Source organism: Pezoporus flaviventris, unplaced genomic scaffold (assembly GCF_033815535.1).
Source record: "Pezoporus flaviventris isolate CSIRO_AGI_PZ_B2104156 unplaced genomic scaffold, CSIRO_AGI_Pfla_v1 ptg000007l, whole genome shotgun sequence".
Classification (NCBI taxonomy): Eukaryota; Metazoa; Chordata; class Aves; order Psittaciformes; family Psittacidae; genus Pezoporus; species Pezoporus flaviventris.
The window spans coordinates 46,868,017-46,895,000 of record NW_026892555.1 but is presented as its reverse complement, the minus strand read 5'-3'; the positions used below and the strand labels follow the sequence as shown (position 1 = coordinate 46,895,000).

Genomic DNA, 26,984 nt, shown 5'->3' with positions numbered 1-26,984 from the left:
GCTGTCCTTTCACCCTGGGTACCTGATGGAAGTGTTCCCCCATACCCAGAGGGTTAAATCAATCACACAATAAGGAGTCCAGGAACAGAATTTTTCCACCAGGTGGGAGAGACCTTTCCTCTGCAGTATGGCATCATCTGCTTCCCATGATCTTTGGAAATTTTATTTTAAAAATACCCTGCTCCTCCAAGGACATTTTGGTGACAGCTTAGTCTCTTCCATGGTCTCCCTCTGGCATAGTATAGTTGTGGCTTTTTGTCTTTCAGTACAGGCTTTACAGCTTTCAGCGTAAGGGAGATATTCCACAATTATGCTGTTGATGGAGTGTGAAAACTAGACATCAGTGGTATCATACCCTAAGACTGGTCACCTCAGTGATGCAGGTCCACTCTTGATCTGTATTCCTGTGACAATGCTGCAAGTATCTTAAAAGATGAGACTTCCTATCTGACAACAGTATAATCAGCACCAAAGCCAGTTAACTACCACACACTGTATGTTTATGGTTCACAAGGCATCACATTGTTAATGAGCAGATAAAACAAGAAGAAGGGCTGTTCTTTGTTTACATCAATCTCCTCATAAGCAACAGATGTCCTGATAGACTAGACTGCATTGGCTTTGTTGGTTGAGAACCTCCTGCTGGCCCTGGATGAGAACCAAGCAGCCATACTGATTTTGATACAATTGTCGGCTACTTTTGTTACTACAAACCATGAACTGTTGCTGACTCATCTGTGGTCCCATGGGCACAGAGGAAATAATGTATGGAGTCATGCAGTGACTCCATGTATTGTTTTCCTCCTAAGATGACTACTGCTTGCTCACCCAAAGACTGCTTTCTTGTGGGGTGTCACAGAGTTTCCTGATATCACCCTTCCGGCTGACTGCACACATGAAGAAATGGCTGTCAGAATCACATTCTCCTGATTTCTGTCAAGGACAGATTTATGCATGCTTTGCCAGGACCAAGATTTGAGTGAAGACGAGCCATCCCACATCTAATGCACTGCACTGGCAGCAAGTCTTGGTTAGTTCCCAGAGGCAGAGAAAGACCACATTGTCTCTTTCCAGAGAGGCAGAGACGCCTCAATTCCGTGGTGGTGTGCTGAGGTCCTGCTGGGTTTCCATGTTTTGGACTACCCAGAAAAAGCCAATAGCCAAACAACCTTCTTGTGTGATGTCAGAGGCTCTCACAGTTCTATACACAGACTGAAAATATATATATGAATATATAAATATATATAGATTACCTTTATGCTCTCCTACAAAATGCCATCTTTAGAGGTGATCAAATATGCAGAAACGCTGTTACTGGATTCGATTTTATACAGAAACATCATTGCTCTGTGCTTTGTCATCCACTTAAACACTTACGTTCCCTTCAGCCATTGGTTATGGTGCTGCTCTTATCCACTAGTCTTACTTAACCTGGGGCCTATCTGTGACAGAGGGCAGACTTCCTGAGGTGCTTTATTCAAAGGACACTCCTCTGGTTAGCTCCTGAAAAGATGGAAGGTGCCCTTTGTAAAATCTCCAGTTCTATGAATTCTGTTTCCCTTATTTTATCACAGTTCAGATTTGTCAGCTTTGATGCTGCAGGGCCAATTTGGTGTGGGTTGTGTTTTGGCTGAAATGTGCTAGAGGAGGAAGAAAAATGGAAAAGAAAGCTGTAGGTGAGGTAAGGAATAATTGTGTAGCGTTTCAATGGCATTTGCATACTGATCCTAATTACTGCTCCCATTTTTACAATCCCTGGCAAACAGCTTTATAAACTGAAAAAACAAGCTCACATATTTATTTGTTCTCACACAGGGCTTTTTGTCATGACAGTCTATAAATGCCTACCTTGACATGCCATCAAGACTTCCTCCCTTAAAACATTTTTCTCAGCCTCTTTGGCCATGGAAGCTGCGGGTGCATGTACTCCTCAGACATTCAAAATCAAGCATTCATTATGGCATAGGCCATCGAGAATGACTTGGTTTTATATTCTGCTCAGTGAACCAAGATTACCTACTTCACTGCAAAGAACTGTGTAGCAGACCATCTCCTTTGTTTATTCTGTTTTCAGACAGACAAAAAGCAAGCCTGATGAATGACACATAGATGCCTTAAAAAGTTGTTAACTAGAAGTATTCTACAGTTTCCCACTCCAGAGCTTCACCCTGTCTCTGATAACATGGCAATCCCCTACCCCTCCAAAGGGAAACTGCCTTACATCTTACCAAAAATGCTTTTCCCCCTTAAAATACAGTGGCAAGGCTAATTTTCTTGTAAGTGCAGGTTACAGCTTGTTGGTCCAGATCACATTTGCAGTGGGAAGTAATGTAACGCTCCCTTTTCATTTCTCCTGGCCAGCAATCACTTCATCTCTGAAGCAGAGTGCTGTGTGAGTCTGCTCTATAAAGCTCTGTCTCATGAGCACTGCAGATGTCCTCGAGGCGTAAGTCTGAGAGTAGTCCAGGTAGCTGTGAACACCACCTGAGTGAGGCAAAGGATAACAATAAAGATGGCAGAAGTGCCTATATTTCACCAGGTTATTCTCTTTTGGTTTTGGTTTTGTTTTCTATATTTAAAAAGGTCAGTGTGCTCCAGCTTTAAAAGAATGACAAATAAATCAATTATTACAATTTCATCAAGAATTTTTTAAGCCTTATCTTTAATAAGATCTCACAAAAAAGCCTCTTAGTATACCCAAGTTACTATCACTCAGCAGCTGAGATAGCTGTATACAGCAGGGTCCTTTCCATCACACGGACACTTGAAGTTTGGGTTGGCAATACTAATAGCACACCCTTGAACTGTGTCTCCATTCTTCAACATGACACTAAAAGTGGACTGTGCTGCTCTGGAGCATTTTGTCAGCTCACAGTGATTGAAATATCCTCCCTGAGGCTCTTTTCTCCTTAATATCATGCAGGATTTCTGCCTCCTCTTTTAAAAGAAATTTCCTTGTTTAACTTCTCTAGGGTCACTGTACACTGGTACAGAAAAACAGGTACAAGACAGGTCTCTCTTTCATGTTAAATTTCTGTACATTTCAATTCTCCATAGGAAATTATCATAATTTCTGGATCAAATTACCTGGTTTTAACTACTGACAGGATCAAATTAACAAGAAAAAATGGAATATAAAATGAAACACATTGTAATGAAGGTGCGACACGCAGAAGTACTGCTAACAGACTGAACTCTCTTCCCCTGTTCAGAAAGGCACCTGCACATTTCCCGACCTTACAGCAGGCCAATAGTGAACAGACAAATTCAACAGGCTGAACAACGCATCCGAATTTAACTACACCTCTGCCTTCAGTGACTGAAAGTCTCTGGTCTCTTGGATTCGGTAACCTGCCAAGTTCAGAGGACACAGGCATGAAACTACTATTTTCTATAGAAACTTGTATTCAAAGAGGCGATTTTATGAAAGGACTGTACACTATGCAGACAACATAGAACATCAACAATCAACAAGCCAAAACCACTACGTTTCTGTCCTTTGCAAATCAAATACACAGACTTGGCACATCTACACCGTGCATTAAAGCAAACATAAAATGTCCAAGTTACTGGGGATCTTGCCAGCCCTAGAACTGACATAGCATCCTCAGAAAGAGAAGTTGTTTACTCAAAAGTTAATACAACTCTCTTACTTAGAGAGCTAAACTATCTCCGCGTGGCATTATGCCATACAATACAGATGTAACACAGTTACTGCTCGCTACTGCAAGGGTCTCTACTCCCTTAATGCACTTCTTAATCACCTTCTTCCCTTTTGATACCCAGAAGGGCATCTTCAGCAATACAGGGGCCTGAATGTCCATTGTCTGCTTTTGCTCAGCCTAACTCTCATTTAGTACACAAGCATTCATGAACAAAGAGTTTCTGAACCTAAGATTCAGCTTAGGTTCCCAAATTTATCAAATTATTACACTAAGCACAAGGTCTTTTCCTCAAGTATTTACTTCTTCCTTTGCTCTAGCAAACACCAATAATTAACAGCAAATAAAAGGCCAAAGAAAGCTGCCACAGCAATATTTAACTACCAGTTTTAGAGAAAAGGTTAATCTTTGCGTATGTTTAAGTGACTATATTGAAACCCAGAGTTCGATACCTTCATTTCAGATGCTAGTTCTACTTTCAACATCACTTAAAAACATAGAGATAACAGTCCTGTTTACTGTTTTGTCTGGTCACATTTATTCATTCCAATATTTAAATTTTTAAAGTTTTTAAAGTTCATCTGGAGCAGTGTTGAGGGTGGAGAAACAGAGGACTGTTTGTTAGCTTTCAGCAAGTGACATGGATCTTGTCCACTTCTGTATCCTTTCAACTATTACGATACTTATGTAGTAATTAAAAATTTCAGCATTCATGTTCTCCACCTTACTTACAGAATTTGCTACCCTTACATTTCTTCCACAAAACACATTTGACACATCTGCAAAATTATTTAGACTTAAGAGATCCATCTGCAAGTCATACTCTCATTTCAATGAGTAGTACATTATGGTCAGTAAACTAAATGTTGGGTATACTTTTATGAATGTCTATTTTCAAATCATTTGAACAAATTTATATGGTATATAGATATGCAAAACAGGCAGTGTTAACAGATGTTGCCCTCTAAGCTTTAAAGCCCTCATCCATTACTTTGAAGCTACAGAGGTCGGTATTTAAGATCTCAAATAAAATATACATTTCAGAATACAATTTTATAAATAGTAGCAATTTTTTAAGGGCCTGGTATACTTATGATACAGAAAGATTCCCAGAAAATGTCTTCTGAAATAGAAGCTTTGATGGATAGGAGCCAGTAGTTTAAATCAATATACAACCTTGTAGCAAAGCAATGTTGGTGCAAGTTTTATATCTCCAGATCTTACTTTGTACTCAGGTTCCACAAAGCCTAAACTCAGAGCTGGAAGAATTCACTTTGTATCCCAAATACAACAGTACAATCTGTCATGGGAAAAGGACAATTTGGAAACCAGTGCAGTACTGTTACAGCCACATGGAAATTCATTGTGGGAGTGATTGGTAGTATATGCATGCACTGTGACTTGCTTCTGTGTAACAGTACTAACTGGCATAACTAGTATAAGGAAAAGGCTAGCTTACAATTCTGATTAAATTAGTAGACCTGCTTTGTACCAGTAATTCCATCCTGGAATGCCATATATTCCTATTTCTCACCTAAGCCAACGGGAAAAGGGTAAAAAATAGTTAGAAATGCACCACCAAAGAAACAACCTCCACATCCTCCATTCCTCACAGCTCTAACAGAAGATCTCCAGCAGCATTTTCCTGCACTTTAACCACATGATACTATTTACAAACAATCTGAACAGTCAATATGAGTTACCATTATGTCTTTTATGCGTTACTTTTTCTTTTAAAATAATCTGTGCATCTCAATGCCCCAAATTTGGAAGTGGAGCATTCCTGAATAACAACTTCCTGGTATACCATTTCACCTCATATGCAAAAGTTTCCTTCACTGATGGCCTGGAAGAAGTAGTGGAAAGCATTAGATTGTGGAATGGTCAAAAGACCAAAGCAATGTGGAGGATGTTAGTATTCAATGAAATTACTTACCTTTGCCTGTAAAGTTAAATCCTTGCCTGAAGTTTACTGCTTTTCAGTCTGGGAATAATTTCTTTTTGCTTCCTCAGCTTGGAGAAAACAGCGGTAATTCTGGGTTCAGGCTGAGACAAGAGACCATTAAGTGTGCCAGAAAGGTGTCTTTTAAGGGAGGTAATAGCTGAGCAGAGCATTTCTGTATCACAACTTCAGATGCAAGAATGTATATCTCACCTTAAGCTATTATTTTTAATTTAATTGTTAAGTACCCTTAGATCTTCCTAACCTTTCTGAGGCACTTTGAGGATAAATACATCAAAGGCCTAAGGCAAAAAGGTACTGTCACACTGGGAGTTAAACCCCAGACACACAAGATTTGAGAGACACACTCAGTATTTCTTCACCAGTCATTGAAAAATGGAAGTTCAAATTCTTAAAAAAAAAAAAAAAAGAAAAAAAAAGGAAAAAAACATTAAAAAAAAAGCAGGAAAAAGCTGTATGCCTTTCTCTGGCTGAAAACATTGAAGTAATTATCTACATGAAGCAGAAGATTCTGACTGTAAGTAATACTTATGAAAAGTGACACTAATTTATCTAACTCATCTTCTCTCACCTGGTCCCCTCCTCATTCAGCTATGCACTCTCTGAACCTTTTTCATGTAGGTTAGCTTTTCAGGATCAGTAATTTTAAATAGCTTAAAATCTACTCATGGCTTAACAATCATAGAATCATAGAATCATAGAATAGTTAGAGTTGGAAAGGACCTTAAGATCATCTAGTTCCAACCCCCCTGTCACAGGCAGGGACACCTCTCACTAAACCATGTCACCCAAGGCTCTGTTCAACCTGGCCTTGAACACCGCCAGGGATGGAGCATTCAGTAGAAGAAATGAGTGGACTTCAAACCTATTTCCTTTATAAGGGAGCAACGGCTTGCATTAATTGCCAGCAAACAAGTAGAATAATTTCCCCAGTTTGATCCTCAAATCTGTACTGAATAAACCATGTCTGTTCTTTCATTTAGAAATCTTCTGAAAGGACAGGCAAATAATTGTAACACAAAAGTTCTGAAAGTGAGAAACACAAGTCGATGATGTTCAGATTTTTACAACTTGTAAGTTATTTAAAAAAAACATCAGATCAAACACACAGTTACATCATTTCCCTTTCTACCAGCACAAGAGTCTTCCATATTCTCAGCAAATGTAATACAGTAAGGGAGAAACGTAAGAAATTTAAAAAATGAATGAGAACTATGGGGAGAGGGAAGTTAGAAAGACATGGCCTTGAATAATGAGGCAATGCAGAGAAGGTTAATATTCTATGAAATTACTTACCTTTATCTGCAAAGGTAAACTGTAGTCTGAAGTTTACTGGTTTTCAGTCTGGGAATAACTTCTTTATATTTCCTCAACTTAGAGGAAACAGTGGTACTTGCAGCAATGCTAAAAAAGTAGGCTTAGTGAGTGGGTTTAATTTTAAGTATCAGGGAGGAAACAAGTCACCAAGCAGGCCTTAGACTGGAAATGGGAATTTTAATCTTTCATTTTTCCTGCTGTAGCTCACAGAAAACAGTGCAGACTGGCTACAGAAGAATCATGCCAAAGAACATACGAGGGCTCATTTTATGAGATCAGTTTTGGAGTTGCAATTCTAAGGTAAAGTAACTTTATTTAGCTATCCATCTTCGAATGATTAATCCACTCACTGCATGAACTTCAAATGAACTACACAAATCTGAGCCAGGTCTATGTTTTATAAAAAAACAACAAAACCAGAAATAGGGGGAGAAGTATGAGATCCTGCAGGCATTTTGCTCAGACAGGCTTAGTGTTTCTTAAAATATGGTACTTCTGATTATGCTCATAAGGTCTGGAAAAGGGTAATGCTACAGTCTTTACTTACACAATAATATAACATTACATATGTTATTTTAGAAGCATTTCACCAGTGTAAGCGAGCTATACACATACAAAAATAGATACTTTTTGGATCCAGGAGATGATATACAGTTTCTTGAGGAAAAAAACACACAACAAACCCCCCCAAAAACAACCGTCCATGTTTCTCAACTATTAAATGATAGCAAAAATGCTAACTGTAATATTTTTAACTGAAACATACAACATAATTATATTGGAATTTTAACATACAGCACCTTTATGGGCAACTGCTATTATACAAAAGGCAACTAAAGAGTTGTATATTGGAGCCATGTCGTGAAAGCCAATATGCAATCTAATTAACTCGCAATGATTCTTCTTTCAAGCTGATTTAACTCCTTATTGAGAAGCAGGAAGAAAGAAGAATCTTTTATTCAGCATTTTAAACAATATATAAGAAAGAAGGAGAAAGGCTATAATAAACAACTTGGAGCCAGCCAAAAGTTGCAACATCTTTTTACAGGAAAAGATGCTTGGTGAAAATTTCATTTACTTTTCCATCCAAAAAGACACTTCCATAGGAGTATAGGAAATGTTAAGAACCATTTTTACATTCAAGGTAATTTTTCTTCAGTTCCCTTGTCACCAAATACAATTGCAATATACAATCAAAACTTTTTAGTCATTCTGAAAATAGTTAATTTTCTTTTTCATTTGTTTGCAAAATACGTTGTTCTCTGCTCTTCCCATTCCCCCTCCACAGGCATGTAGTTCTGATAAAACTATATACTTCATTATTAAGAGAATAGCTGGCAAACCTATAAACTATGCAAATAACATTTGGATTGCAAACCACGTTTACTACCCTTGGCTGATGGAAGAATGATAATTCCATTCACTGAGACCATACTGACTACCTAAATACACATTTCCTGTACCCCTAATAGCTTCCACAGTTTAGTAAACACATTCCACATATTACAATAAAAGATTTCACATCCAAACTTTTCTTCAACAGAGCATCCTGTATTTATTCATCCTTGAATTTTATGGAGGGAAAGGGAAGAACGCTGCAAGCATTTTACGGCAATTGTACTGGGGTCTGTTACAACACGTGGTTTGATTTTCAAACTATCTAATAAGAAGCAGAACCCTAAGACTCAATGAGTATGTATTAGAAAGCATACATTATGCCCTCTATCGAAAATTACGTAATTTGACAGTAAAATGTATAAGTAAGCCCATAATTACCTTAAGCGTCTGCCACACAGTCAACCCTCTGGGCTCACAAGTCAAAATATTGTGCTAGAGCTCACAGAGAAGAGAGGCAAGGAGAAAAAGGAGGGCCAGGATATGACTTTAGGGTTAAACACTACCCTAAGCCACTTCCTCGACCCCATGATCTAGAATCATATGGGACTGACAACACTTGCATGTGGAACAGTTTCTACAGCTATGGCTGGGTTATCAGGGGCAGCCTCCCTCCGTGTTTGATAAAAGAGCTTATGCTGTCACAGTCATACCATTTTGAAACACAGAACTCCTGTGACTACTACTTACCTGAAAAACAAAGCATTAGCCACATTTTAGCAATGCATGTCTGGAATAATTCACCCATTCACATCTTAAAAGCTGCAGTGCAATCTGCTTTTTGTGGACAGCAGAGATCCTGTGGCATTTTTCACAAGAGCAGGAGGTTTGCCACATTTTTCTTGGCCAGAGTTTCCTGTCTCCCTCTACTATGTCTCATGGGTCTTAGCTGCTGCCTTCTGCAAAGCTGGCTACATTTCATGTTATTGTAGATAAATAGTTGTAAAATACTATGTTGGAGCATAGAAGATAAAAAGTATTGTGCAATTCTTACATGCATATCAAATAGAAGGTTTGCCCCACATGCAAAGAGGAATACTGACACACTGAACATGTATTTATTAATCAGTTACATCTGCTAGGGCCTTTCACCACCCTCACAGCATCAGATCCACTAACTGAGGTGCAGTTTCAAAAACATTGTACGAAAAAAATCTGTGGGATTCACAGCATACAGAGATTCTCTTTGATTTCATATTCAAGCCTATGAATTTTGCAATAGGTAGAATTTAGGCTTTAATTTGTATTGGGCTTCTTTCCATGCCCATAGAGGAGAACTGCACAAGTAATTTTTAAGCATTTCAGGCACTGTCCAATAACTGAAATGCAATAGGAATGTCTACAAGCTTCTCCTGAAGGCAACTCAGTATACACAAACTCACCCTAAACAATAAATCAGGGCCAGCTATGCCTGCATTGAAATGACAAGAACCATATGGTATGTGGAATACCAAACATTCTTTTGTCCTGTTCTATGAGGGGTAAATGTTTCTACCCCTTGGGAACTTCTTGTGATTTTTCAGTGGTATTCACTGTGGTGCGTTCCTGAAGAAACATTACACAAAACCAGGAGCATTTATTAAAATCTAAAAGTGATCAACTCAAGAATAAGCCTGTGCGCAACTGTGCAAGTATCAAGACGGACTGTAGACCTGAGACTGAATCTATATTCTTGGTCCCTACAAAAACCATCCTCAAGTCCAGCAGAAGCTGCAGAATAAAACCAAGTATATTGAGTATGTCTGCTATTCTTGCTGCAGTACCCAACAGGAATAGTAGCACTATTCACAGGATCCTAGAGGCAGAAAGGGAACAGAGGCAAACAGCAGAGAGTGAGAAAGGAGGGAGAACAGACAAGAAGCAGAGAAGCAGTAGGATTTTCCAGCGCTAGAGAAAACCATCTCCACCCTTCTCAGTAAAGGAAGAACTGCTAGGATACCTGACCTGCTGATACTGGAAAAGGCAACAGAAATAAAAGCAGACCTCCAGAAACACTCAGTAAGAGAATGGAAAATATGAAGATAACAAGAACAAAAATGTAGAGCCTCAGTAGTAAGAATAAGCATACCAAATAGCAAGAGAAAATCAAATGACAGGTGAGGAAGGTCACAAAAGATAAACTCGATTCTTCCATTTTCTCAACCTTTGCTTTTGAGAGCACCTGGTATCATGGCAGACAAAGGAAGCTTTTGTACTTTGAAACTAACCTGCCATAGGAAACTGCTTGCAAACTTAGGGTTAATACCACAGCCAGTCAGTTGTTTGGGAAGCACTATTTGGAAATAAGTTTGTTAAGCACTGACTATTTTGAAATTATAAAGAGTGTTGGAAAGGCAGAGACCTGAGTGGCATAGAGAAGAATTCTGAGAGTAATAATACAATCAAATGAGAACTTGAACTCACTAGCAGAAATCCTGCCCTCAACAAACATAATAATGACATTTCCATTGGTTTCAGTGAAGCAAAGATTACAGCCAGCAACTGATGGACATAAACTGAAAACATTCTCCAGGAAGGCTACAGAGATGTCTGATAAATGAAAGATTGTCCTGTAATGCAAAATATCATAACATGACAGAAAATGCAAATATTAAAACTTTTTTCAGTATTTCAAATGCAGTTTAGAAAAATAATTATACAGAAACCTATGGTTACTGACATTAAAATAGTTCAGGACAAAGATGTGTTACTTAGAAACTGAATTTACAGGAAAGATCAAACACACTGTTTTGCAAAAACCCAAGCATCACTTCTGGCCACTACTGAAGTCAGATAATAGCAATAAGAAATAAATGCATACATGCAAAAAATTATTGATGTTAATTAATGTGTTAACGATAAAACTGATGTGTTATGCACTCATGCTGAAGCCTGCATTTGTCAGAGAAAGGTAAATTAACAACTGCTGTTTAATTTCCCTATGCCTTTGCTTTTACAGCTGGTAGAAGGTTTGCAAAGTACTTGAAAAACTTGACCCTTCTCCAGACTCCCCCGCATGAGTCACCCAACCCTCCTTCAGTCATTAGACTGCACTTCCTGCTGGGATCCAGCAATAAAACAAACGAGAGACACTGGTTCTGGTCATGGTGAGGGAAGTAATAAACCAGTGACAGGTATCCTTACGATATTCAACATTAATTCAAGTATATTATACATATCTACCAAGTGCCAATTCATGGCAGTATTTACCTATGTATGAGTCTATGATTCTATGTAGTATCTTACTATTTCTAAAGACATTTTGAGGCACTCAGTTCATTCCTTGCCCTGAAAGCATGCCTTGTTTACATACAGGCAAAAGAATTTGCTGCATTTTATGTGCTTCAGAAATACTACAGATAAAGATATTAAATTACTTGTACATGTATATACTTAACATGATCTTGATAGCGTATAAACTTAACATGATTTTGATAGCATTATTAAAAGTAAATTTAAAGAAAAAATTCACAGATAATGTTTCAGTATTTCATGTCATTATTAAATTCATGTCAAATATTCTCCTGTCAATTTTGAGATTTTTGGAAGTCAACTGCCAAAAAAAGTTCACTTTTTCTAGTTTGCTTCAATTCACCATAACTCTCAGTTCTACCATGTTTTTAATACATTCACATTCCTGGGCAAACCCCACTTCTGTCTCCCCAGAAATAAATCCCAAATGAAACATCCATTGAGAGAAGTGATCACGCTCAGTCAGCCAAATTTAATAAGAAATTTACCCTTTTCTGTCCACAGATTCTCCTGGTATTTTAGTTCCAAACTTGCCTACTATTACAGTAACTGTGCTAAGAGAACTGCTGTCTCCATAAACTCCTTGGGTTCATTCCACAGTGTACACAGGAGACACAACCCCTTTAAACTTCAAGGAGATCCCATTGCAGTGTAGAAGAGAAAAATTCAGAGATTATGGAATAATCATCTCCAAATCGATCAATTTCCCCCTGAAGGTAAAAAACTGAAAGAAAGAAAAAAGTTGAACAGTTCCAGCTTGCCTTCTTGAAGGGAAAGTACCCCCAGGGCATGTTGTAGAATGATCCCCATCTCTTTCTCCTGATGCTTATTAAGAGGTCATAGATCTCAGTTACACTACAGCATTCCCAAATGATATCTCTAGCTAAGGACTATGACCTCTTAGTACAAGTACAGGGATATAAAATTAGGAATATTAAGGGTTCATACTAAGAAAAAGTCTGCCTCAACTACCAGTCATTTTGGAAAAACAGTTGGAATTAATGGCATATCTCATGTCTTGTAAAAAACAGAGGAGTTCTAGCAAAAGGCACTGCAGGTTTCAGTGTTTCACATAGGTGCAGCGCCTTGTGTCAGGGCTAAATTTCTATTTCAACATCAAAGTGGATTTCCACAACAGAATATTCAATACAAAAGGTGTTTTTCTCAAAAAGCACAAGGTATGGCTCAGAACACGCTGGGTGAATTAAGATGTGCTTTCTCTTTGTCTTAACGCTATTCCCTCTAACAGCCAGAGTATGCAAGCAGAAGTGATTACTCAGGTCATTACACCAAGACCAGGCAGGGCCTGGAATGTCTTAAAGGACCTTTCCACTGCAACAATTCATTTTCTGACATGGGGGATTTTGTTTTGTTTTCATAAAAAGCTGGTTTATTACACCATCTAGATGATGCCTGAGAGGATAAACTGAGTCCATATAGGTGGTATGTTAGTGAACTACCACACCACCTGGAAACCTTAACACTCTACAGCTGATTGTATAAACATAAATTAAGGTTCTTCTGCAACTGTATTAAGCAAAGTGTTACAGAGCTGTGGGGCATTTTGTTACATTTGGCTTTCAAGCTATGAATTTAACTGCTGAACATATAAGTAATGATAATCTGTTGTACCTCCCATTCTGTTCATTTCTGAATGGTAATTAAAGCAAGCACCAATAATAAAACCAGCAAGTATTTCAAGAAAATTATTTTAGAAGGTGCAGGAAATTCACCACTTAAAAAGACTAGTTTGTAATGGCAACAAGAGCCATTTTGTAATACACCTACAATATGATATAAATATTCCAGTAAAATAGAAGCATGGAATAAACAACAGGTATTTTACTCTGCAGTAGCCGATTCTCTAAAACGCTGTACTGAATACATACCATAGGTGTGTACATGTTTATACATGCAAGACAATCATTACTTTATTTTTAATGGTGTGCCTCCTCTTCGAATCATACACATGAATTCCCACTGTACTGGGTAAAGGTCAGGGTAGCTCTGACCCTGTATCAGCAGCAGCTTTACAATTCAAAGTCTATATTACTGAAGACTGTGAAAAGCAAGACAAGCTTGGCCACAGGATCCATATGGACTACAAGAGTAATTGGAAGCAGCATAGTTATCATAGGGTAAGTAATGACTAGTTTTCCTTCTTCACATATGTGCCAGTGCTGATGATTCCCCCTGCCCCCTCCTTTCTCTCCCCTGCAGGCAACCATCTTCCTTGGACAATAAGAATTCTGAATTTCAGCTGCATAGATCAAATAGTGATTATAGTACTGCTCTCCCAATACTGGAATGAGCTCTGGCAGTTCCATCCTCCACAGAATGCCTGATAAAGGTCAGTGGATTACCTCATGTCATCACCTGGCAGATATCAGAAATTGGAACCTCTTCTGAAACAGGAGGGAGATGTCACTCGAGCATTGGGAGAGCAAAGTTAATATTCAATGGGAAAGTCGCAGCAGCCAAACGGTAACAGAGAGGTACCCTGTACTGCCCATTTGGAATTGCTCTGTGAGGAAACGGCTTGACCTTTAGAACACCCAGCAGTGGCTATAAATAAATGGAACAACAGACTATCAATGTAGTAAAGCAAAGTTCTGGATTTAGCTAGGGCAGATTTTTAACAGAATACCAGGGAGGCATTTGAACTAAGTCTGAAAAAACTAGGGAGCTGTATGGGTAAGTCAGTGCTTAGAAACAGGGATGATGATGTAGAACTAACTTGACAACCACAAAATGCCAAAGCCCAAATGTTATCATGGCCCCTCCCAGAGCCTAATGCTATTGCACACACCCACAATGGCATGTTAGGCATGCCCAATTGATGCTTTCACAGTCCTGTCAAAAAAGCACCAGGTAGACATGTCCTCTGGTATAGCTTAGGACTGTGACCATAAGTCCTACTGCTGCACATAATTTGGGTAGAAGAGACTGAAGTAAAGCATACTGTTTACATAAACCTCTGAGGTACTCAGATTCTGGGTGACAGGCACAAGGGGTCTTTTAAACCTGCAAAACAGTGTGCTGTCCTCACTATTAATTCCTCATCTACACTGAAAGAGTGTTCACTTTAGAAGCTTTGAGCAGAAGTGATTAAAAGCATGGTTCGTATGTGTGATGCCCGAGTCCTGGGATGATTTGATTCATGTTCCAGACAGGAATATATAGCTCGCTTGTATAACACTACTTTGGCCAAACTCTGCTGCCATACACCACTTGCCCAGTAAGGCATGGATTGCTGCAAAATGCGTCCTAAGAGCCACAGACATGATGCTAGACTATTTAAATGTAGAAGACAGTTGAAAGGCAGTTACACCAATAACTACACCTGGTAACAGCTGCATTGGGTCTGCCTACACAAAACCCATTTGCCAACTATAGTCTCCAGTTGAGTGGTTTCTGCGGCAGACCAGCACTTCCTGGGCCAAGAAGGAGGTGTCTCTGTCCATGGTACTCAGTGAGGAAACTGCTTCCTCGTGAGTGGCACTGACACCAGCTTTGATCCAGTATCTTCCCAATCACATTCGGAGTTCATGTTCACATGGTTGTAAAGTCCTTGGTAGACATATACAGTAAATAAGCCAACCAAACCTATCCTTGCTAGTATGTGCTAAAAGAATCACCTGCCTTTTTTAGTGGTGGAAAATCAGGCTAAAAAAAAAAAAGGAGGACAATAGGAAGCAAAAATTAAACGGGGAGAGGGGAAAAGACAAATGAAAGATATACAGGAAGCACTCAGCCCCTTGGAAAACACCACTTGCTTCCTCTCCCACCTCCAAACAGAACAAAAGTTCTCAAGAGTTCCGGCATTTACAATTTATGCTCATGAACAGGTTTATTACAGGGCTTTCCCAAGTCAAGAATAACAGTTCCATGATACAACCATCAGCTGCTTTCACTTGCAAAAGGTTACTGACAGACAACTCAGGAAGTGCAACAGGCTGCTTTTAAAACACTCAAGAGGAGAAGATCTACTGGTTTTATGACTGATTAACAATCTCAACAGCAGAGACTAATGGTTTCCAAGCAAAATGGGGAGGAGTTTATGCCTCCTTGCCCATGTTGGCTGTTCATTATGGACCTACTGTCTCTCAAGGTAAGCACAGGGTTTCGAAGAACAGCTATGCAGCCTACTTTCACAGCTTTCAGCTCTAGCATATAAAAGTTCCCTCCATACTTGAGCAGTACCAAGCTAGCTAGTATTTATACAGAATTTTGATATGAAAATCTAAGAACACAATTATCAAGACCTTCATCATCCTCCCTAGGAGCATGAAGTTTTGCATACAAAGTTCTGTATGGCAGATTCTCCGAATTGCTATGACTTTAGCAGGCCTTGGCCATTCTGTTATGCATGTAAAGGCTTCACACTGCTCTCTGAATTCAAATTTATGATTTTTGGAGACAAAGGTTGTAGTTACCACCTTGTTCTCCCTTTTCCCCAGGTATCAAAGATTTGAAGTTGCAGATATGGGTCCTGGACCACATTATTCTGCAAGGATGTAATTCCATAACATGCAAACTCAAAGAAGCATCACTGAACTACCATGTGTGTTGGCTGGCACAGGAAACTGGAGGAGAGGGTCTGCTTTCCACTCTATCAGTCAAATAGAACATCATTTTGTAGATAAGTCAAAAGTTTGTGGTCCAAAGCAAATGGAGAAGTAGAAGCAGTAGTACAACTGGGAAGCCCTCTAAGGAAAAAAAGAGACCTAAGCTCAAGTCCCAAGCCCAAGCACTGTTTGTCTTTCATTCAATAACTGTTTAATGTAAAATCCATATGCAGTCCTTGGTGCAGGAATTCTCAAAAGAAACAGGGTGACTCTCTCAAGTGAAGTAACTGTACTTGGCAAATAGTGCTTGGCAGTGTGCCACTAACTGCAATGAGGCAGATGAATATGCTTTTGGTGCATCACAGATTTAACTTCTTAGAGTCCTTGTCCTCAGAAGCACTTTCATCAAGCTCAGATTTTTCTCTGTACTGCAGAAATGACCAAGGACTCTTGCCCTGCATCTTTTCTCCACATAGGCAGTGGAAACTGAAAAAGCAATGGCAAGATCTGCAATGTATTTGGGCAGCTCTAGGATTATTTTGATAGCAGGAAGAGCAATTCTAGCTAGGATATCAAAGAATGACACCAAGTGCTCACAACATTTATCTTGTAGTCTCACTGTGCACCGCATACATCCTTTGGGACAAAATCCCCTGGAAAGTTTTCAAGTCTTCCAGTGAAGGAGATGGTTCTGTCATTACCAACTCATTCAGAAAGATAGAAGATTCCTGGGCACTAGGAAGAAGAGAAAAGAGGCAAGAGAAGGAAAGCATTACAGTGGAATCTCTATTACCTGCCATTTGGTAAAGTCCATGATCACCCATGGTGCATGCCGTCTGTGAAGCTGTTAGGTAGCACAAGCTCTTATTTGTAGATATGCAAGGAGGTGTTTCTCAACCACATAGGAGGATAGTATCTATGAAAATTAATTTTGGTCATAACTGGAAACACAGAAGTACTGACTTTGCTAGAAGTTCCCAGCCTAGTGATACTCCAGTGCTGATGGAGAGCAGCACTCAGAACAACTGGGCCCCAGTATATCTGCTGGGATTATTTTCATATGGCTTCTGAGAGGAATCTCTGAGGTGAGAGAGAGCAAGATTGCATCTTCTCACTGGCAGGGGACACACAGCTATAGCCAATAACCTTTTCAACACCAGGAACCACTTAGGGGGTAATATGTATGTATGTTACATACTGACCTGACATACTTACTCAACCTGTGAAAGCTCCAGCAGCAAGCCAGAGCCCAAAGCATAAAACTAAGTCCATCTAGAGGTAAAATAAATATCCCATGGAGAAATAGCTCATGTACTTTACCTCAGAACACCCTTAGCCTTGAAGGTACTATGATTCAGTAGCCTTCTTTCAGACAAGTTTTACAGCCTGTAAATGGGGCTAGTAGGGAAGTCCTTTAACACACACTAGGTCTACTGACATTCAGGTGGAAGATGGCAGTCTTGTGTACCAATATGTCCATTGCTGTTGAGTTATTCAACAACTCAGCCAACTAGGCTGGCATCTTCACTGCATATCTGACTGCAAGCAAGGCATCATAATAAGATGCTCTTTTTTCTAGCATTACTTTGGTTATGGCTGAGACTTGTGATGCCAAGGCAACGTACAGGATCTTCAAAAGAACCAAGCTTGAGCTGAATGCCTCTGAACAGAATCATGCAGCAGAGAGGCAGCTCTCATGTGTACAGAGAAGACTTCATAGAGTATAATCCCTGAGAAACAGGATTGTTCTCTGTGCTGTGAAGGGAGAGGAGATTGTAAGTCAAGCAAGAGAAGATTAGGGAAAGCATCTGACAAACTGTGCCCTACCAACAGCATATATGGCAACATTGCAAAAGGTTAAGTTTCTTTTCCTGTTGGCAGAAGTAGGAGAGGATGTGTAGTTGAGGATTTACCAGTAGTGCACCACATTTGAACCTGCATGCATGCATGTTTCTACAGTGGGATCCAAACTGATGCATCCTAGAAGGACATCAGGTTCATAGTCAAGCTAATTATATCCTTTACTTATGTACACAACTTAGAGGATGACAATGTGCAAGTGGCTCATGAGTATTAAATGGAAATGCTGCAGGAAGGATAGAGTGAAAAAAGCATTAACATCAGACAGAAACACTATTAAATCTACATTTTTGTTGCCAATCTTTTGGAATGACTAAATTAATATAGTTCAACATCTTATCTGCCCATGATTACAAGTATTTCAAAGATTTTTTTTTTACTTTTTCCCCATTTATCCATTATCTGTATTCCACAAACATCACAGGAATTGTCAAGCAATTAACATAAATAAATCATCACCTTTTCAGAGAAAGCTTCAGTACATGAATTTCAGATGATAGCAAAAAATATTACCAAATAGCTCATGAAGGACCTGTTCCATTCCCCATTGAAGTCAATGGGAATCTTTTCATTGACTTCAATGGATATTGGATCAGACCCAAATTGAAAAGATCAATAGTGCACACATTACGATGAAAGAGCAGTTATGTCCTCCTCTACAGAAAGAACATGAGTTCAAGTCAAACAACAGATTACAGGAAGAAACCAGTTGGGGAGAACTTTTTTCTTCTCCTTTGAAAAATTTTGCAAGAGAACAGCAATTCAAGATCCTCAGAGCTAAATCTCACAGCCTTTAAGTAACATTCCTCTTCCACTACCCTAGGTGGGGTACACACATTATATAATGGACAGGTTACGTAATTCTTCAGCACCTGAGATGAGGCCCAGATGGAAAGATCATATATCATGCTAGATGATACACTCTGCCCTCCTCCAGAGAGAATACAGTTGACCCAAACCACAGAATATAGTAAAGAAAATTCAATTTTGGTAAACCTCTTGCCTATCTTTAACAACTTACTGACAGACAAATACCTTAGGGTGCCTACTGGTTTCACTGGGACTCCCAAGAGCAACCAGAGCAATTACGTAAAACTCTGTTGCATCAGAAGACTCTGATGAGAAAGGGAGGTGCAACCACACCTACACAGTCATGCTTTTTTGAAGACTTTGAATCTGAGCATGGCACCCACAGGCACTGCTGGAAGCCCAAGAAAAAGGCAAGAGACGAGGGAACTTGCCTAAAATGCTAAAGGGAATCCTTATTTTCATTTAATAGGTATTGTGCTTCAGAAGAGAAAGGTAAGCTGCTTGTCTGTCAACTGTTTGTCACTGATTAACTAAAAATAACGTAAAGCAATGAGGTTTTCTTAAATGTTGTGTCCTTAGTTTTAGGCCACACATGCAGCTTAAGACCCTGCATTGAATTCAACTCACTAACAACCTCTTTAGTATTTTTTGCTGGAGAAAGAAGAAATCCTTAACTCTGGCCATTCTATCCAGACCCCTCTCTCAAGGAAGGGTGTATTTTGGTCATCTACATTTATAAACAGAGGACATTTGGCTTTTTGTCAACTTAGTAGTCTAGAAGGATGTGCAGTTTAGGTTTTCATTCACTTCATTAGCTTTCAAACAGTCTGATCTCCATCCACTCACAATCACAATTTTCCTTGAAAGAGGCAAAGGTATTTTTAGGAGAGTTAAAGAATTTTCTTCAAAATTTGTTTTCATTCCTCCATCCTCTGACATCATACATGTATTCCTGTCTTTACACATGCACCCCAAAATGACTAATCCAGTATATTTGTTTCCACTCTTATTTAACAACATAACTCTCAGCAAGAGCTGCTGTATTCAGAAGCAGTGCTCCAGGACTCTTCCTACTTACTGCTTCCTCCTCCTGCTTTCCTTCAGTTCCTCAACCCAACTGTGCAAGCACTGTTCAGTGAATTCTGCTTGCAGCTTTAAAGTAAAGAAACAACTTAGCACACAAGGTAGGGGCAGAAACTAACTAACCAGAAAGGAGAAACAGCCATATCAGATCAAGGTGAAAAAAAACAGGGATGAAGTAGTAAAGGGGAGATACAGAGGACTGGGGCACGGGGAATGCTTTCTGGGAGAGGGAAGGAAGAGACAAGCTAAAGCCACTAATTTTTCAACACAGAAAGAGCAAAACAAAGAAGTATGAAAAAAAGGAGAGAAAAAAAAAAGTTTTGTAAAGTCAAGAGTGACTATCCATACTGCCAGAAAACATGAGCAATATAGACAAATACATTCTAGAAGTTTGCAGCAGTAGGGAATGGCAGAACTGTCTGCATCTGAAGTTAGAAAAACATTTTACAGGCAAGAAAAGGCAAAGCAATATATTAATAAAAGTGAACATTTGCTGCAGCAGATTTTCACCTTCCATAATGTGAAGCTGGGATTAAAGCTATTTGACAAATTCACATTACTTTCTCAACTCTCCTACTGCTCCTACCCACTTACTCCTCTTCTGCTCACCTTCTCTTCACAATTTGTCCTCAAGAGCAGCACTGCTACTTGACTTCTGTGTTATCCTGCCAGGATGAAGCCTATGGATCTACTGGAACCAAAAATAACTCAGAAAGCCCTCCAAACATGAGCACATGTACACTTTCTAAAAACATTCCCAAATGGGAAGGATGGATTTCCTTGTTTACAAAGTCATAGTAAGGAAAGGTTTTTAAACACAACTGCATGGCAAAATTAATACATTTTCCACTGTAGGCACTAAAACTAAAGTACCTTTTAACAAAGAATAAAAACACCTTCCTGTTGAAACTGAGTCTGTTTGGACCTACAGTGCCTACTATCAAAAGACCTACAAATCTAAAGGGCAAAACTATTTCAGCAGATTTCATGTGGTTTCCTTGGTGAGGGGGCTGTCTACAACCATTTCAGAGGAACCTGGGCTGGCTACAGTTACATTCATGCAGCTCTTCTCAATTCAGTAGTATCTGACCAGCACTCTTGTTCCACCCTCTGACTGAAGCTGAAACTTTATTTTACTCTCTATCAATTTGCTTAATTCCTCTCAACCTCCAGTTACTGATTACTGTACAGTCATTTGTTGTTAATGGATTAGACTAACACAAGATCCAGCCCAGATCTGCAACATGCAAATCCACTCATTATGCAGCTGCACTTAAAGTTAACTTACAAATAACCTCTGCGTTCACAAGTGACCTAAGAAAATACATGTATAAGCAAAGTATGGAAAGCTGTACAGCATGAATACAGAAAATACACATGGCAGTTAGGCACCAACAGCTAATGAACACTTTAAATACAGTGACAATGCAGTAATTATCCATATATCCTTCAGTATGAAGGAAATCTACAGTGCCCCATTTGCAGTATAATCCTGTCCCAGAAACTGTTTATAAAAGTCTCACCCAAGCATTCAAGTGCACAAATAAAATAACTGAAAAGGAGGAGGGAGATCAGAAGCAGAAGAGATGGGAATCACAAACAGAACAGTGCACAAAGCCACAAAGTGATAAGTATTGTTTACCTGTCAGTTGACATTGATTAATCTTGTGTTCTGTGATATCACTCAGTGACTCAAACACCTGGAGGCAGCTGTCACAGCTGTGCACAGCTTCTTCTTCTAACTCCTCCCCCTCATCCGGCCTTTTCTTACAGTCTAGCACTTCATCTTCTGTCTTGTCTTCTAGTTTACAGTTAGGGTCTGAAAGAAAATCAAGACCATTACGTCAGGCATCTAAGAAGAGAACCTTTAAAAAGAAAAGAAAAAAATCAAGATAGGTTCTTGTGGCAATGATGAGAAGAAGCATATCTGGCATGACCCTGCAGGACACTAGATTTTATTGCTAAATAAGCTAAAGAGGTTTTTTTTTATTTTCCTTTTTTTTTTTTAATCTCAGTGAAAGGAGAATTTCCCTTCTACTCCCACAAATGCAGCTCTCTTTGTCATTCAAGCAATTCTTCTATACTTTAATGTTAGGTTTGTCAATTTTATCACAGCTATAGAAGCTGCTTTCATCACTGTAAGACAGGATGAACCACCTATGCAATTAGTTTTCAATGAAAAGAAAAAAATCAAATCAATGATTGTGCAGGAACTTCTTTTCACTGTTGACTACAGTGTTTCACAGGAAATTAACAGAATTAAGGGACTAACAAATTTGATTTACATAAACATGAAATTCATCTTGATTTTACAACTCACTCCAATACTCCATCACACACTATTTGACACAGTTAAAGCCCTGGAAAGATTATACTCTGGGTCAAAATGCTACACATACTTTGAACTTGTATATGACTTAAACCAAATAAAGTTCCTGTATTTGCCAGATGATGGAAAACTGGAAACTAACTATTATAAAACCTAAACAATACACAAGGAGGGCTTTGTCTGTTTGACCCATTAACAAGCATTTTGGGGTTCACAGGACAGCTCTAGCCTTAAGGCAGTAGTCCTGAGCCTAGTTGAAGCTTTTACACTGGAAGACATGCACAGGCTCACCACCATCCCCTATGCGCAGAGAAGCCACACAGCTTGCTGCACTACCTTGATTCTGCAGATGACGAGTGCAGAGTAAGATAATGCTAAGTCTAGAACTTTTCCTCTTCCTCTGAGGAATGGAGCAGCTTTAACAACTGACTTTTTCCCACTTTACTAAAAGCTTCCTTCAAAAGACAGAAATAAAACAATGTGTCTTCCCTAATAAAGCAAACTGGCACTTAACTTTGTTTTTCCTTGGGAACCACAGTACAACAAGTGAAACACTGAAGAAAAATGGTTGTGTACATTCCAGCAAAAGGAATGCAAGTGTTTCACCACTTCTCCCTTTTCTGCTTTGGCCGCCTCATCTTTTCTTTTAGATATTTGAGAGAGCTGAGGCAGAAACAAGTCATTCTAGAAAACAAACTCACATAATAACAGGAGATTGGGCAAGTACATTTTAAGATGTTACGCTCTTTAGCCAAGGGGGTAAGTAACCAGGAGTTGGCTTCTTGTCCACAACACAACAGAGGTGGTATCTGTGAACTCAGTTTATTTAATGTTGCAATTGATTAGGATCATGCACAAAAGGGAGTGAAATGGAAATATGCTAATACTAAATCCATATTGCAATGGGGAAGGGGTGAGGAGAAGCAGTAAGGTGATCCCACTTGAAAACACTCTTAAATCCTCTCTCAGCGCCCTATAGCAATATGTGCACAGCCATTCCTTTATTTGCCACTGACCACAAAGCACAGGTGTTCTTGCTGCCCACGAGGAAAGTCAGGGCTCATGTCATCTTTCTACATCCTTTGGTCCACACTGCTGCACCCTGCCCTTCAACTGCTCAAATACAGGCAGACCCGCAAGCAGAAACTGGAAACAACCTATGTTAGGAAATCTTCCTCATGCTATGTGGCTTGTGATCAAAACCAAGGAATTTCTTTGACGGGGTAAAGGGAAGAATTTATTTTAAGGAAATTATATTACAGAGGAAACCAGATTAATTTTTAAAAATAAAAAACACATTCTGAAGGCAAAAATATATTTGCTGTGCAAAAGCCCTGCCTATACACAAGAGTGCAATCCTTACAGGACAGATTGCATTCACAAGGCTCTTTCAAGAGTGAAAACTTCTACTTGGGCAGCTAATTCCAAACAGAGAAGTAGTCTGCAAATGTACACACCAAAAAGAAGTGCTAATTAAACAAAAGGACTTTACGGCATTTTAGCCATTGTCGAATGATCTGAATCTACTGTCTTTCACTGCCACTTTAATTTCCAAGATATTTTGCAAGATTAATTAAAGTGTTTGGGAGATCACGAGGTTATAAGCAGTTCAGAAATAAAGACAATAACTGTCTTAACTGTCACAAACTGACCCCAACATCATTAAACACTTGTTGGAAGGCAGCATGTGCACATCGCATACTTACTATTAGTTGTTCAGCTCAAGCTCCCAGTTTCATCTCATAAAACTGACAGCACTCAGGGAAATGTGAGCACTGGGTTTGAATTTTAACATGAGTATTTAAATGCTGCACATAAAGTTTACAGAACTGTTTGTTTTAAAATAAGGGTAGTGTCTGTCTCTGCTCTAAGTACAGTGATGAAGAAAAGAAAAAGGAGGGGAGGGAATTCTCAAGACTTATTATTCAGAAACATATTTTACAGGAATTCAGCAATGCACACACACGTACATAGGCACACATGCACTCCTTAGTGCACAAAAGCCTAAAGAATTGCTTGATTTAAAGCTTCATACTTAGAGACCAGTTATTAAAATTAGAATCATTTTAAGACTAATAAATGTTTTGCTTCTCCTTCTGCATTTGCAGATATAAACTCTGCAGGGACAGAAGTCAGTCAAGCTTATTCCCTTCTGCTGCAACTTTAGAATACACGCTCTAGCCAACTGGCACATTTGTTTTTAGGTCAACACTTAAGTGGGACCCTCTGGGACCTAGGTTTGAGTTTAGCCTATGACAGCTTTTGTGAAATGAGTTCTGGCAGTCTCAGCCCCTCTTAATGAATGTACTTCCACTGTGATCCACTTCCGTGAAGAGATGTCACCATCAAAATAAAAATATATTTAAAGGGAGAACATATCATTTGAACACTTTGTAAATGGATAGCTTTTCCATCACAAAAACAAGTATCCTCCATGAAGAGCTGGTCTAACCTTAAACAGTTACTTAAACTGAGGATAAGCTGTCTTGTTCGAGCTGCTCTTTTGAAAGATTAGACTAAAACTTACTTTATAAATGCAATATGCACTCACCTATACTTTCTCCTTAACTTCCTGTTCAAAGCTCATGATCGCATACAGGAGCAAATGTCATTCATCTCCCACATTTCTTTCTTCCTGATAACTGCAACAATCACAGCTACAATTCCCTCAACAAAGACTGTCTTCATAGTAAGATTACCTTTCCTAACATCTGCAAACGCCACTGTCACTTCCAGAGGTTTTCCTGCCCTATTTCAGAGGCTGTGCACAAACTGAAATTTGACAATACATGTCAGCAACAATATATACATCAGCTCCGTCTGCAGAGATCACTGAAAATTATCTGGTATGGAAAGGAGGGTTGCTTTTTGGGGACATAAAAAAATTCAAACTATTAAGTTGCTTTAAAAAAGAATAAAATAAAAAAGAACTCAAGAATACAAAGAACAGTTGTCTTCTGTTACTGATTACGTTAACATTATTTATAAATGGAAATTAAAAGAAACATGATTTTCTCATTACTATGTTCCCTGGCAGGTGGTTCTTCTCTTTCCTTCTTCCTCCTCCTCATAAGGGAGGTTATTGCTATAACTTGGTCTAATAAAACTGCAACTTTGGGGAAAATGAAAAATTGCATTGGCTTAAAAGTGTTGGAGGCAATAAAGCCATGGACTTCAATTAATTTCAAGTATGGGAGCGGTTTAAGGCCAACCAGCAGAAATTCTATTCTGCCCATGTAAAAATGAGGTTTCACCACATTTACTTTTTATAACCCATATAAAAGTCAAGTAAAAGTAATGAATATCTAAAAGTCATCTCAGTGGACTGGCAAAGGCTATCTGTACTCTTGAAACTCATCTTACATATTTCTGCCTATGCTACAAGGATCCATAGCTAATCACAACTAAAACATCAAACTACCAAGAAAACAGCCTCCTTTCCAATCCATTTCACTGCCTTGCAGTAGGACTTCCTTCCAAGCCACTTCGGCATGGAAAAGTGCTGGCAAAAGAAAGGAAAACTTAGATCATGTGGTTATAATTATTACCAGGCAAAGAATATTTCTTCAGCTCAGTGGTAAAGTAAAACTCTGTCGCTCTCTGCTCCCAATAGTGTCCATCGCAAAACAACTGCCTCATTAAATCTCTGCAGTAAGATTAATATGCCGTAGCTGCACTACATTATAACTTGGTACTCTATAAAAAGCACATTTAATGGTTAGAGCCAGAGCTTAGATACAAAGTATTACTATAAAAACTTCTGGCAGTGTGTACACAGTGTGGGCCTTCTGCACTGCTTGCTTTATCAGAAGGTTTTTTGTTTTTTATATCAGCACTGCATTCTTGCTATAGAGAAAAAACAAAATGTTAAATCTTGCCTAGAAACAGAGAACAACACAGGACATGATGGGAAATAAATAACCAGCAAGACAACTTAACCATTAAGAATTATTTTAAGACAAAAACGCAGAAAAGCAACCATTCCTTGTCATATTGATCTCCAATTTTGAGGTCCTCTATTTTTCACTCCATGTGTCTACAGCTGCACAAGTTTGCTTTTTTTTTTTCAAGTTTGCAGATAGCTGAATGGAGGCATAAGTACATTTGGAACAGTTTGAGAAATCTCCCATTTAAAAAAAACAAGAGTGCTCTCTCTCTCGTTTCCTCTTTTCAAACAATATAGTTTATGAGAAAAGCCACCAGAACGTAAAAAAGGCACCAAACACAAACTCACAGGACATGCACGAAAGAGAAATACAAAGTCTTCTAGCTGAAGAAAGAATTAAGTGCATTCTTCACCTTCATAAGAGGAATAACTCCAACTGTTCTCAAACAAATTACCTGCGTGTATTTAGAGATGAATGGCCTTCTAGGAATACCCTTAAGGAGTCAGCCCTAACTCCAAAAGGTACCTCAGCTGAATGAATGAGACCATTCAGATGAGTCAGTCCTGCTCTTCAGATAAAATTCTGTGGAATCAGTACCAAAGACTTTTTGGTGCTTTTACAAAGTACTTTTTGCTTTCTCAGAACCATGTTAATTAATCCCTGACTGGTAAGAAAGAAATTATACAAACAATCCTAAAAGAAATTACCCTTATCCACGTATCTTACAAATACGAAAATGCTCACTAGAATGAGCATTTATCAGAACTGGCGTAGGATGGGGTTTTACATGGGGGATATAGAGAAGGATTATTTTTAACTAAAAAGAGAAGAAAAATAAGAAAAGCATGCTGCACTTTAGAAGCATTTCCCTTTCATTTG

At 38.9% G+C, this 26,984-nt stretch overlaps 2 protein-coding genes and 1 long non-coding RNA gene across 7 annotated transcripts in view; 1 reads left to right on the top strand and 2 right to left on the bottom strand.

Annotated features, from left to right (window-relative positions):
* SS18 (SS18 subunit of BAF chromatin remodeling complex) overlaps positions 1 to 26,984 on the bottom strand; it is a 370,104-nt gene that overhangs the window by 36,063 nt on the left and 307,057 nt on the right. The window lies entirely within an intron of this gene.
* Positions 1 to 26,984, bottom strand: part of ZNF521 (zinc finger protein 521) — a 232,050-nt gene that overhangs the window by 186,056 nt on the left and 19,010 nt on the right. For 2 of the 3 annotated variants that reach the window (XR_009742560.1, XM_061448619.1), the window contains exons 5-6: positions 21,532 to 21,708; positions 18,693 to 18,740 (exon numbers count right to left, since the gene is read on the bottom strand). Coding sequence is in view for 2 of the 3 variants with exons in the window: in XM_061448619.1 (XP_061304603.1) it covers positions 18,693 to 18,740; positions 21,532 to 21,708 (225 nt within the window). In the remaining variant the exon portion in view is untranslated. The remainder of the gene's footprint in view (positions 1 to 18,692; positions 18,741 to 21,531; positions 21,709 to 26,984) is intronic. The other variant, XM_061448618.1, reaches the window with a different exon arrangement.
* On the top strand, positions 6,574 to 25,079 carry LOC133266906 (uncharacterized). 3 transcript variants are annotated; one of them, XR_009742563.1, is made up of 6 exons: positions 6,574 to 7,242; positions 11,276 to 11,432; positions 12,073 to 12,284; positions 13,789 to 16,939; positions 19,386 to 19,528; positions 22,458 to 25,079. It is a non-coding gene; the product is annotated as an uncharacterized LOC133266906 (long non-coding RNA). The 3 variants fall into 3 exon arrangements; XR_009742562.1 differs by having other exon boundaries at positions 12,073 to 16,939; XR_009742564.1 differs by lacking the exon at positions 6,574 to 7,242 and adding an exon at positions 7,966 to 8,634 and having other exon boundaries at positions 12,073 to 16,939.